At 42.1% G+C, this 12,637-nt stretch overlaps 1 protein-coding gene across 1 annotated transcript in view; it reads left to right on the top strand.

Annotated features, from left to right (window-relative positions):
• The window catches only part of ACSM5 (acyl-CoA synthetase medium chain family member 5), a 32,753-nt gene extending 20,116 nt beyond the window's left edge, over positions 1–12,637 (top strand). The window contains exons 8-14 of the mRNA XM_008058755.2: positions 1,311–1,434; positions 2,279–2,359; positions 2,508–2,609; positions 8,946–9,073; positions 9,162–9,261; positions 11,055–11,174; positions 12,011–12,637. Coding sequence (XP_008056946.2) covers positions 1,311–1,434; positions 2,279–2,359; positions 2,508–2,609; positions 8,946–9,073; positions 9,162–9,261; positions 11,055–11,174; positions 12,011–12,094 — 739 coding nt within the window. The 3' untranslated portion in view covers positions 12,095–12,637. The remainder of the gene's footprint in view (positions 1–1,310; positions 1,435–2,278; positions 2,360–2,507; positions 2,610–8,945; positions 9,074–9,161; positions 9,262–11,054; positions 11,175–12,010) is intronic.

Genomic DNA, 12,637 nt, shown 5'->3' with positions numbered 1-12,637 from the left:
TGTGTCTCTGCCTCTGTCCCTCTTGATATTTTTCTGTCTCTGTCTGTGTCCGCATGCCTCTCTCTGTCTCTCATCTCTCTCTCTTATACACATATACATTTACATACACAAATTGACAAACATATGTACCCATATCCCTCGCAGATGCTCCTCCAGGATAAGCTTCTGGCCCCCAGGTATTTGCATTCAGGTGGAAATGAATAGAATTAAGGCAGTCTAAAATATCAGCATGTGAGGTAGGCTTTCTCCATACAGGATATCTGTTATTTCTACAAGATGAGAGAAATTGCTGGATCCTTGTTAGTCATTTATGGAATGGGATTTGTGACCAGGGCCTTTAGGTCTGGTGGGACTAACAAGCTCTCCACAGTACATGCTCCATCTTCCAGCCCCAGACTGGCGCCAATCAGTCGTTTTCTGAGTGCAAGCCATTGTGCATCCGAGAGAAGGCAACAAGACACGTGGAGGACTCCTATCCTGGGTGAATCTACCGCAACATCTTCTACCAGGACAGGGCTAGTTTATGGGGAATGTGGAGTGAGGCCTGTGGCCCTTCAGCACCCACCGACATGAATCTATGTCTCCCTCTTCTGTCCTCTCCCAAGTCATGAGGAGTCATCCTTTGTCTCCTCTCATCTCCCCTAATTACATGTACCTGCCCATGAAGTGCCTAAAAGAGAGAGTTCTCACATGATTCTCAAGGTGAATTCCAAAATGTTAGAGTTCATCCCATTTATTGATGTGTTATGCATATCTTCACGTGATTTTGGCTGAAAGCAGGCTCTGAGTAATGTCTTCATGCACAATGTGGTTGAGTGATGGATACTTGGTGGCACTAAGTAACTTCATCAAATCAATTTACCCCCCAAATTGAAAATATATTTACAATCACTGTTTTTTTTATACTTTGCATAGTTTGTTAAACTAAGAGATAGTTTTACAACATATTTAATATCTTTAGAAAATTTTGGACCATTCATCAGAATTTTGGGATTCTTGGTTACTTTTCAATTTTTAATTGATTTATTTGTTTTCAATGAGATTGTTGTCTCACCCAGCTTTATTATCAATCAGCTTGTTTTCAACTAAATTATTTCCAACTAAACTCACCATGTTATGTCAAAATCTACTACATGAAGTAGTCCATGAAGAACATGGTTGCAAAACCAGAGGATGGGGGCACTTAGAGTCAATTAAAAAGCAGAGAAGTTTGCCATCTTGTGCCTTTGGGTGTTTGGATCTGGGAAGCAGTGCTGGGAGGTGGGATGGGGATCCTGACATGGGCAGCCTTGTTTTCCTGCCTGAGAAAGGCACCAGTTTCAGAGCCTGCGGCACTGTTTGACTGGAGGGGAGGCCCTCAACCCTGATGTGAGAGAGAAGTGGAAGCACCAGACAGGACTGGAGCTGCATGAAGGCTATGGTCAATCAGAAACGGTGAGTGCTGGAAGGCCAGGTCCTTGCCCAAGGTCACTGTGCTGCTGCCTGCCTTTCTGGGCTGTCCTCTCCCTGTCAGAGACTACCCTCCCCTCAGGGAATGAAGCTAATAACAAAACTCCATCAGCTTTTCTTCCCTTTTGGACTAAAGGTCATTTAAAGTAATTTCACAATGACACCATGACCAGCGAACCAACTCTCAGAGCCAAGAGTGCTGTCTCCACCAAGACAACCTATATCTGTCTCTGGTGAGAGCCCAAGGTCCTAAGCAATGTCCTCTCTAGTCAGCTGGACAGACCTTTGGGGACCAACTGAGTCTTTTGCCTAGGACACATTAAATTCTTGATGCAAGTATACCCATTTGAGTGCTCCATAAATGTTTGTTGACTATGGAGAAAAGAGAAGAAAGAAAGGCAAGAAGCAAGGAAGGAAAGAAGGAAGAAGAGAAACAGAAAGGAAGGAAGGAGGAAAGGAATTGGGAAATAAGGAGGAAGGGAGGAGAAAGGAAAATAGGAAAGGAAGTGAGGGAAGGGAGGAGGGAAAACAAGGAAGGAAGGAAATGAAGGAGGAAAGAAAGGAAGAAAATAGAAAAAATAGGAAGGACATGAGAAAGGAAGAGAGAAAGAAAGGAAGTAAACAAAAGAAAGAAGGGTGGAAAGGAGGAAGGAAAAATAAAAGGAAGAAAGGAAAGAGAGGGAGACAGAAGGAAGAGAAAGGAAAGAAAGTGAGAGAGGAACAGAAAGAGGGAGGGAGAAAGAGTAAGACAGCAGGGTGGGAGAAGGCATGGCCCAGGAAAGAACCTCAGGAGAAAGGTTCCACCTTATTGGTACTGGTTTCTCTCTAGGTGGTAATCTGTGCCAATCCAAAAGGTATGGAAATCAAATCCGGATCCATGGGGAAAGCGTCCCCGCCTTACGACGTGCAGGTAGGGGGCCTCTCCCCGCTGCTGGTGAAACCATTTGAAAAGGCTCAAGACACATGCGCCTGACTAGCACACGCTCAGCTGGTGGGATGGCCTGGATGTGTAGACATTCACACATACACTGACCATCCTCCTGCGATTCCTCTGCTAGATTGTGGATGATCGGGGCAGCATCCTCCCTCCTGGAGAAGAGGGGAATGTTGCTGTTCGCATCAGACCTGCCCGGCCCTTCTGTTTCTTCAACTGCTATTTGGTAAGAGTCAGGGAATGGCCATTGTCATGGTAATTACTGTGTGCCAAGCATTGTGCATTACACTTTATAAATACCTGTTTAACCCTTTGCAATGATTGCATGAAATGGGTTGGTACTATTATTGATAAGATACTGTTATTTGTTTATTTATTTTTTTGTGTTGCAGTCTTCAAAAATAAGGGGAAAATGAGAAATTCCTAGATTCTTTTTTGAGTCAGAGTCTTACTCTGTCGCTCAGACTGGAGTGCAATGGCATGCTCACAGGGACCACAGCCTCGATCTGCTGGGCTCAGGCGACCCTTCCACCTCAGCCTTCCCTTCCACCTCAGCCTTCCAAGTAGCTGGAACTACAGGCGCGCTCTACCATGCCTGGCTTATTTTTTGATTTATTGTAGAGATGAGGTTTCACCAGGTTTCCCAGGCTGGTCTTGCACCCATGGGCTCTGGCAATCCTCTTACCTTGGCATCACAAAGTGCTGGGATTATAGATGTGAACCACCACACCCAGCCAATAAGATACTGTTATTGAAAGGAAAGCTATTATTGATAAGAAGCTACTACAAAGATGAAGTGATTTATCCAATGTCATTCAATTAGTACACACAGGACATGGGATTTAAACATGGGTATGTCTGAGTGCACAAATACGTGATAGGAGGGCAGACCCATCATTTTAATAATGAGAAAATTAAGGTTCAGGGGAGGAAAGATACTTACCAAAGGTCAAACTGAAATATTGTGTCAGAGTGAAGTTTTCAAGATTCTTTTTGTGGTTTTCTAGCAGGGCTTGTGTCCTGGGATTTTAGTCCAAGCTTCTGAGATACTCAGGTATTTACCTCTCCTTTGTATTCACCCTGGCTGATGTTGAGCTTTCTTTTCTCTGTGCTCTCCTCTATGAAACTCTTAAACCTGGCTGTGCATGAGAAATACTTGGGAAGCCTCAACTGTTACTGAGGCTCTAGCCCCACCACAGCCTAATTAAAATTAAAATTTCTGATGGTGTGGATCAATTTCCCAGGTGATTTAAATGTGCAGCCAAAAATAAGAGCCAATGTTTTGTGAAAAGTCCATCTTGTGTTTATACTAAGCTGTCAAGCACTTACAGAACCAGAAGAAACAGGAAAAAAATCAGTCTATTGTTTTTAGAATCTTGTATTTTAGTGGTTTTTTTGTGACTGCAAGAGAAATAACCTTTCACTGTATTTTATTTAAAATCACAGGAACTTTACTCCCCCCAAAAAACTTAACAGCATAGTAATCATGGCAAGTCAAGATAATGTTAAAATTTTAATGCATTTTCTTCTAATCATTTTTGCAAGCAATTGTAAATATATGGCCATCCTGAAAAAAATGTATCTATTCATTATTTATTGAGCGCTACCTCTTTTTTTTTTTTTTTTTTGAGTTGGAGTCTCACTCTGTCGCCCAGACTGGAGTGCAGTGGCCGCTCCCGGCCACTGCAGCCTCGACCTGCTGGGCTCCGGCGATCCTTCCACCTCAGCCTTCCGAGTAGCCGGAATTACGGGAGCGTGCTATCACTCCTGGCTGATTTTTCGATTTATTGTAGAGATGAAGTCTCGCCTGCCCAGGCGGGTCTCGAACCCGCGGGCTCAGGCAATCCACTCACCTCAGCCTCCCAAAGGCGCGGGATTACAGGCTGAGCCACCGAGCCTGGCTTGAGCGCTACCTCTTGCCACTAGATATGCAGCAAGATCCTGGTACTTACAGAACTCACACACATCCTTTCTGGATCTGAGATCATCCCAATAAGAGAACTAAAGTAATTTGTCAAGTTATTTGCTAGACAAGAATCTTCATTTTCCATCACCAGTGCCACAGTTAGTTTTCTTCTCAGGTCATTTTTAATTAAGAAAAAAAATTAAATTTCTTCATGAGAATTATGGCACATATGAAATTTAATAGACAATGTCAGACCAGAATTGCTCTGTGGTGCATTGGTGACAAGTTAAGCTCACTCTACCCCCACAATAAGCATGAACATTTTACATTCATGTTGGCTGCTTCCAAATAGCTGAAATTGCACATGCCAGTTAAATTAATATGCTATGCCAATTTGTATCCAATATAAGGAATATACTTCTTTTCCTAGAGAAACAAACTGTCAAATGCACAGATGCTCATTACAGCATTGTTTACAATAGACAAAAAGGTGGAAGGTCTATCTAAATTTCTAATACCAGAAAATTATGCATGTAAATTGTATTGCAGTCTTGTGAACAACAACAAAAAACAAAAAAGCAGAAGAAGACCTGGTGCTGTAGCTCAAGTCAGTAATCCTGGCACTTTGGGAGGCCGAGGTGAGAGGATTGCCTGAGCCCAGGGATTCGAGACCAGCCTGGACAACATGGCAAGATCTCGTCTCCACAACAAATCAAAACAATTAACTGGGCATGGTGGCATGCGCCTATAGTTCCAGCTACTTGGAGGGCTGAGGTAGAAGGATTGCCTGAGCCCAGCAGGTCGAGACTGCAATGGCCGTGAGCAGTGTGCCACTGCACACCAGCCTGGACAACAGAGTGAGACTCTGACTCAAAAAAATAAAGAGGAAAAAACAAATTTCAAACAATAGGAATTTGCTCAAATACATAATATCACAGCCACATAGAAATATTACACAACTATTGAATATAATATTACATTTCACTTTGACTCTTGTGAAGACACATACATGATATACTGTCAACTAATTAAAATTGGGCTATAGAAATCTACATGTAATGCATTCCGTATGCAAAAAATCATGTATATACAATAAAAAGTTCTTTAAGATTGTGTTGAATTTTTTAGCTGTGGTTAGCTGAGTAGTGGAACTGATCTTTTTTTCATTCTCTATTTTCTATTGATTCTGTAAGAGATGTATAATTATATAATACAGAAATAGTAAGATACATTTTCATTTGTACTTTATGGCAGATACAACTTATAATATGCACTTTTAAAAATTATGTCATGAGTTTTTTTTCATGACACTAAGTATTTTGGTGAGATTTTATTTTCAATCGCTGCATAGTTCCCTTGATTTTTTGATGCATATGGTGGTTCTGCTTTGTGTAGTATCAGCATGTTTCCTTCCAAGGGCCTTGGCTGTGCCGAAGAGCCTTGAATCCACTCCCCCTGTGCCCAGCCTCACAACAGGCATTATTTTCCCAAGAAAGTCAATCCCTCTGACCATGGCCTGCTTCCCTGGAAAGGTGGTTGTATGTGAAGAGAGAGGATGGCCCACCCAAAGAACCCCTTTACAGATCACTCTCGATAGTATATCTTTTTAGTTTTCAATAAGCTCTCTTTTATTTTATTATTATATTATTATTATTATTTTTTGAGTTGGAGTCTCATTGTGTCGCCCAGACTGGAGTGCAGTGGCCACTCCCGGCCACTGCAGCCTCGACTTGCTGGGCTCCGGTGATCCTTCTGCCTCAGCCTTCCAAGTAGCTGGAACTACTGGCACGTGGCTAATTTTGATTTATTGTAGAGATGAAGTCTTGCTAAGTTGCCCAGGCGGGTCTCGAACACACGGGCTCAGGCAATCCACTCACCTCAGCCTCCCAAAGGCATGGGATTACAAGCTGAGCCACCGAGCCTGGCTTATTATTATATTATTAATGATAATAATAATTATTTTGTTTGTAAATAACTTTTATTAAATAATATTTAAAATTATTTCATTTTAAACTATAAATGTCATATACTTGTATTGTGTGAATGAAATACGATCTCTTTATCCATTCTCCCATATATGACCACTTAGCTTGTTTTCAGCCTTTTACTGGACAATTGTGCAGTTGTGAACTCACTTGTACAGGCTTCTGGTACAGACATGCTAAAGTTGTTCTTTGCAATCTGTCTAGCTGTGAAATTGTTATATGATGGGGTATGTCATTGTTCAGCTTTACAAAAAAATACTTGATTTTGTTAGAATGTTTTTACCAATTTACACTCCCACAAAATCTTAAAGGTCGGTCACCATGGTCTCTGGATACTTACAATACCATTCACTGTCTGAGTGTAATGGCTTTGACCTTTTGATGAAGTAATTTGGTAGCAGGTATCCAGGGCTATGAATTGGTCAGATCATTGGCTCAGAAATTCCATCTATGGGAATTGTTACAAAGAAAAGAACTCAAGATGTAAGAAAATATTTGGCACACAAAGGTACTCACTGCAGAATTGTTTATAACTGAACAAATGGAGGAAAAGCTCAAAATGCAAGAAGTCACTAAGTAAATTGGAGTAGATTGACAATCTAGTATATATACAGTGTTATAGTGTTCCTGATTTGTACTTTCTTCATCACTATCGAAGTTGAATTCGTGTTCATATGTCTATTATCCATTTGTATTACTTCTTTTTGAAGTGCCTATTCATGCGTCTTTCCAACTTTTATTAAGCTGTCTTTTATAATTGAATTATAGGAGTTCTTAATATTGTCTTGATATTGGTCCTTTGTTATTCGAGTGGCTAACATCTCCCAGGTTGCAGTTCATCTTTTCACTTTCTTTAAGGTATTTTTGTTTAACAGAAGTATTTGTTTTTATGTAGTCAAATCTATAAGCTTTATGATCTATGGTTAATCCTTTTTGTGTCTTATTTACAAAATCATTTTCTACTTTGGGGTAGAAAACATGCATTCACCTGTATTTTCTTTCAATAGTTTTAAAGTTCTGCTTTTGCCATTTAAGTTTATAATCCATTTGTGGTTGACGTATGAATGGTATGAGATAGGGGATCTATTTTATTTTTCCATCTGAAAAGCCAATTTGTTGGATCTTTCTTTCCCCAGTGATCTGTCATGTTAATCTTGTTAAATATAGAAGATTGACATATACATATATACGCATATATACATATATACAAGTTTTGGCACGTTTTCCTCTTTCATTGCTTGGTCACTTGATTTATTCCTGTATTGACACCATAGAGTCTTATCCACAAAAACATTACCATAAGTCTTCATATCTAGTAGAGCAAGATTATCCTTCTTACTCAACTTCTCTAGAAGTGTTCTTATCTATTCTTGGCCCTTTGCTCATTCACATACATTTTAGAATCAACTTGTCAAGTTTTATGGAAAATATTTGCTAACATTTTGATTAGAGCTGCATTAAGTCTATAAATCAACTTGGGGATAACTGACATGCCTATTAATGACATCGTTCTATCTTTCCATTTGCTTATATCTTCTTTTTAGAAACTTTTTATTTTAAATATGTGGGGTACAGTTCAGGGTTAGGTGTAGAAATGTTCATTATGCAGGCACCCTTGTTGATGAGGTGCGCCCCCCACTCCCTGGCAGTTTCCCACTACTGCCAATCCCACCTCTCCTCTCCTGGCAGTTTCCCACTACTGCCAATCCCTTTCTTATAGTATTATGATAGTTGTATCCTCTTTGATGTTCTGAAGAGTCTTAAGTTTTCTGTGTACATAACTTATAGATTTTGTGTTAGGTATATTTTTAGGTATTGATAGGTTATCTTCTTTCTTTTTTCTCAGAATGCACTTGTTGAATTGAGATATATTTTACCTACAATAAAATGCACCGATGTTATGTGTGCAGGTCAATGACTTTTGACAAATGTACACCCCTGTGTAACCACCACCACCATTGAGATATGGAACATTTTATTGCCTCCAAATGTTCTCTCGTTTCCCTTTGCAGTCATTCCCCTCTACCCCAGACAACTGATGAATTATTTTTTGTCAATATGTAATAATTTTGCTTAACAAAGAAATTAGCATAAATGCAATCATAAAATACTCTTTTTTTGGTGTCTGGCTTCTTTTACTCAGCGTGATGTTTTTGCAAGCCATCCATGTTGGTGCATGTGTTAGTAATTTGTTTCTTTTTCTTGCTGAATAGTAGTTGTTTTAAAAAAATCTTTGATAATGAAAGTTTAATGTCTTTTTTTATTTTCTCTATCCTTGCCTCCCACCAATGAGCTTTTTGGCCAGCCCCTCACTTCTGCCTTCAATGACTCCTGAGCACAAACAGTATCATTGTATTATTTTGTCCTAAGAAGGAAAGTCAATGACCCTGTGCCCACCCTCCTGCTTTCAACTATGCTTTCTTTCTACTACCCCTTTTAAGGATGGTAGTGAGAGGCTGGTCTTAATACTTTCCAATTCAAAGAGGGGAAATGAACAAATTCACAGGGCTATATCTCCCAGTCGAGGGAGGAGCGCTGGGCAGCCTGGGCATTGGGAAATGCCGAACTTTTTATTGTGGGTCTCCAACCTCTTGCACGGGGCTGCTCAGGAGATAGTTGAATTGAGTGGTTGCTTCCAGAGGGTTTTTCATGGATTTTCTTTGTCTTTCAGGACAATCCTGAGAAGACAGCTGCATCAGAACAAGGGGATTTTTACATCACAGGGGACCGAGCACACATGGACAAGGATGGCTACTTCTGGTTCATGGGAAGAAATGACGATGTGATCAATTCTTCAAGGTCAAGCTGTCTGCTCTTTTCTCCTCCCATTGCAGTTTCACTGGAGTTAAGGGGAGGCCACTTGGAAGGGTTTGTTTTTCCCTTCCAGCTACCGAATTGGACCCGTTGAAGTGGAGAGCGCCCTGGCGGAACATCCAGCTGTCCTTGAGTCTGCTGTGGTCAGCAGCCCGGACCCCATCAGGGGAGAGGTAACCAGTACAGCCAAGAACATGGCCTCCTGCTTCTGTACCTAATAGCATCCAACAGAGCCAGCAGAAAGGCCTGATTTCCCCCTTCTCACCTCATCCATGTACCACAAAGTTGAAGGGCCACCATCAAACACACATTCCTTTGGATTAAGCGTTCCCTTCAAGTGTTTAGAGATGTAAATACTGTCTGGTGGGATGTGATAGGAAAATGCCAACACTTTTGTTTTAAGCAAACACAGAACTGGATCCACAAGAGTTGACTACGGGTCTGGAGTAGATGCAGGCTCTGCCATCCATCCTGTCCAATAAGCAGTCACCTTTTTGCAGATGAAGATGTAGACAGCATACCAGACATGGTTGCTGATGGCTCTAATCTGGGAGGAAGAGCCAACTTCTAGTGACAGAATATGTATCAAAGTGACCTTGCCATACCAGAAAGATGGGCTAAATTTAATAAGCTGGGCTTATGAAATGAAATGCACATTCCTTCCTGTGGGTCCCAGAGAAATAGGTAGAATGGGGAAGAGCAGCTTATCAGCAGACCTATGCTTTTCACTGGCTGTAAATCCAACATAGTCCTAAAATACAACACAGTTATCTTATGAAATTTAGTGCAGCATCAACCTGCATTCTCAGAAGCATCAGTGCCCGAGGAGTGATTCTTAAAATCTGATCACTGGGCTGTTCACAGCTGCATCATCAGGGATTCTCATCTAAAAAAAACAGATTTGTAGAGCTCCAGTCAGACTTGCCAAATTATAGAAACCAGGGATGCCGCCTAGAAAATCTGCATTTTAGACAACAGCCTTTTGCCAAGTGATTCCTTGGTAAAACTTGAGTCCATTCATATAGAATGAGGGAGGTATGAGTCTCATCTATGTGCTGGAGAAAGTACACCTGGAAAAGTGTGTCTAGCTCTGCATGTTGCAAATTACCTAGAGATGTGACGAATGGTGCTTGCTCAAAGTTAATCCATGTATAGTGCTTAGAACCAAGCCTGGCAGATGGGTAGCACTCAGCAAATGCTTAGCAGTTACCACAGTAAGGGGAGGCCCTTCCGAAAATCCAGTTCTGTCTGAATGTGAAATGATAGTAGCCTTCCTACCTTTGGGAAGTATGCAAGGATAGTGAACTAACCCCTAACAGAATAGCGTTGATGGAAACAACCAAATGCCTTCCATTCCTGTCAGAATCCATGTTCTGTTGTGCCTGAGTCTAAGACTCTTCCTCCTTCCTGGCAGGAGGCAGCCTGTAGGAAAGACACGGGCAGAGACATCCAAGGTGCAAAATGTTCCTCAGGAAGTCTGGAACAGAGAACTTCAGCACAACGTTTACTGACTGATTACAAATGTTCCTAAATGCGGTCTCCAAAAGACCCAGCTCCTCTTAAAAGTGGCTGTGTTTTCCTCAGTCTTGCCTGATCGAACCTACCCTTCTAGTTAGAAAAGCCTGGAAGTAAACGGCTATAGACATTTGTGAAGAGCTTTTCTCTGAAGCATTTGCATCTTAAGAGAAGCAACACTGGCTCCTGCTGGTGTCATTTCAGATATGGGGCGAAGTTTGAGGTAGGGGTCTGAAAACATTCTGCCAAAGTCAACACTCCCAGTAGTTGATCCTGGAAAGGCAGACAGTAGAAAAATTGGTGTCCATTTCACTGGCTCTGCAAGTGAAAGTTCATCATGGTAGAACTTCCATGTTGGGCTGGTATGAGGGTGCTTATTCACAAAGCTAGCTTCAAGAGAAAGGCTTGTTAGTCAAGTCCTGATCCTTTCTGGCTTTATTTTTCCCTGTAGGTGGTAAAGGCCTTTATCGTTCTCTCTCCAACCTACTCCTCTCATGACCCAGAGGCACTAACCCGGGAACTCCAGGAACACGTGAAGAGGGTGACTGCTCCGTACAAGTATCCCAGGAAGGTAAATGCCCGGGGATTCTAGGACACAGTGAGCTGGGAAATCAGATGGGCACACACTGCCTGGGTTCCTGGGGAGGGCCAGGTCCTGTGCTGGGCACTGGAGAGATGGGGATAGATGTAACCCTGGTGCTGCTTCAGTTCGTTCTCTGTGTTTCTTCGTCAAGTCCTCCCCAGAGCACCTATTGTTCTTACTATAAGGGGACCTGCAGGCCAGGTGCAGTGGTTCAAGTCTGTAATCCCATCACTTTGGGAGGCCAAGGGGAGAGGATAGCCTGAGCTCAGGGGTTCGAGACTAGCCTGGGCAACTTGGTGAGACCTCGTCTCTACAATAAATCAAAAAAATTAGCTGGGCGTAGTGGCATGTGCTTGTGGTTCCAACTGCTTGGTTGAGGCTGTGGTGCCCGTGAGCCTGCCACTGTATTCCAGCCTGGGTGACTGAGTGAGATCCCGACTCCAAAAAAAAAAAAAACCGTTTGTGGTGTCACATGCCTGTAGTTCCCACTACTTGGAAGACTGAGGTGGAAGGATCGCCAGAGCCCAGCAGGCTGAGGCTGCGGTGGCCATGAGCTTGCCACTGTACTTCAGCCTGGGTGACAGAGTGAGATTCCGACTAAAAAAATAAAATAAAATAAAATGAAATGAGAGGACCTGCAAATCTGATACAGGCGGTGGTGCAAAAATGCTGTCAAAAAGATCATGTACTCCAGGTTCTAGCTGTTTTGATTATTGCCATTTGGAAAAAGAGCCCTGAATTGTGACAGTTTTCCAGTGAGTTTTAGAAGGTAATCTTTCTGGGAAGTGATGGTTTCTAAGTGTTTTTATATTTTTGGTCACTAGGTGGCTTTTGTTTCAGAACTGCCAAAGACAGTTTCTGGAAAGATCCAAAGGAGTAAATTGCGAAGCCAAGAGTGGGAGAAATGAAGTGCCACTGCAGGAAAGCCCCATAGGCCTCTGAAGGTCCCTCGAGGAGCTGCTGGGGTTATTCGTCAGCCTCCACGCAGAGCGCCATCCCTTTAATGCCACAGACACGAAAAGGTGCGCAACTTCCAAGTGAACATCTCCAGAATCAACGGATGACCGTGGAAAGAGCAGAAAAACATCACTGACCCAGAGCATATCTCCATTGCCCAGCCTAGCAAATGCTTGATGGCTTGACTTCTGCTCTGTCTGGAGACAAGCTCAGCCGTCTGCCCTCTGGTCTGTGTTTCTAAAAGCTTTCAGCTGCTTCTCCTCGGGGCTCTGGTGGTCTCATTCTGTGATGTGAGTCAAAGTCTTCACCCTTTAGATGAAACCTTTTGGTAAAAGTATGCAGGACCATAAAACTGGAAATGTCCTTCAGCTCAGAAATTCTATCTTTGGGTGATCACTGCAAAATAAAGAATTCGAAGTGCAGAAAATGTTTGGTGTGTAAAGATGTTCATTGCAGCATTGCTTAAAACACAGTAAAAGAAAAAACAGAAAAAA

The sequence above is a fragment of the Carlito syrichta genome, unplaced genomic scaffold, assembly GCF_000164805.1.
Source record: "Carlito syrichta isolate Samal-C Ts95f unplaced genomic scaffold, Tarsius_syrichta-2.0.1 Scaffold303623, whole genome shotgun sequence".
NCBI classification, from domain to species: Eukaryota; Metazoa; Chordata; class Mammalia; order Primates; family Tarsiidae; genus Carlito; species Carlito syrichta.
The sequence above is the reverse complement of the archived record's forward strand: the minus strand, read 5'-3'. Positions and strand labels throughout refer to the sequence as shown.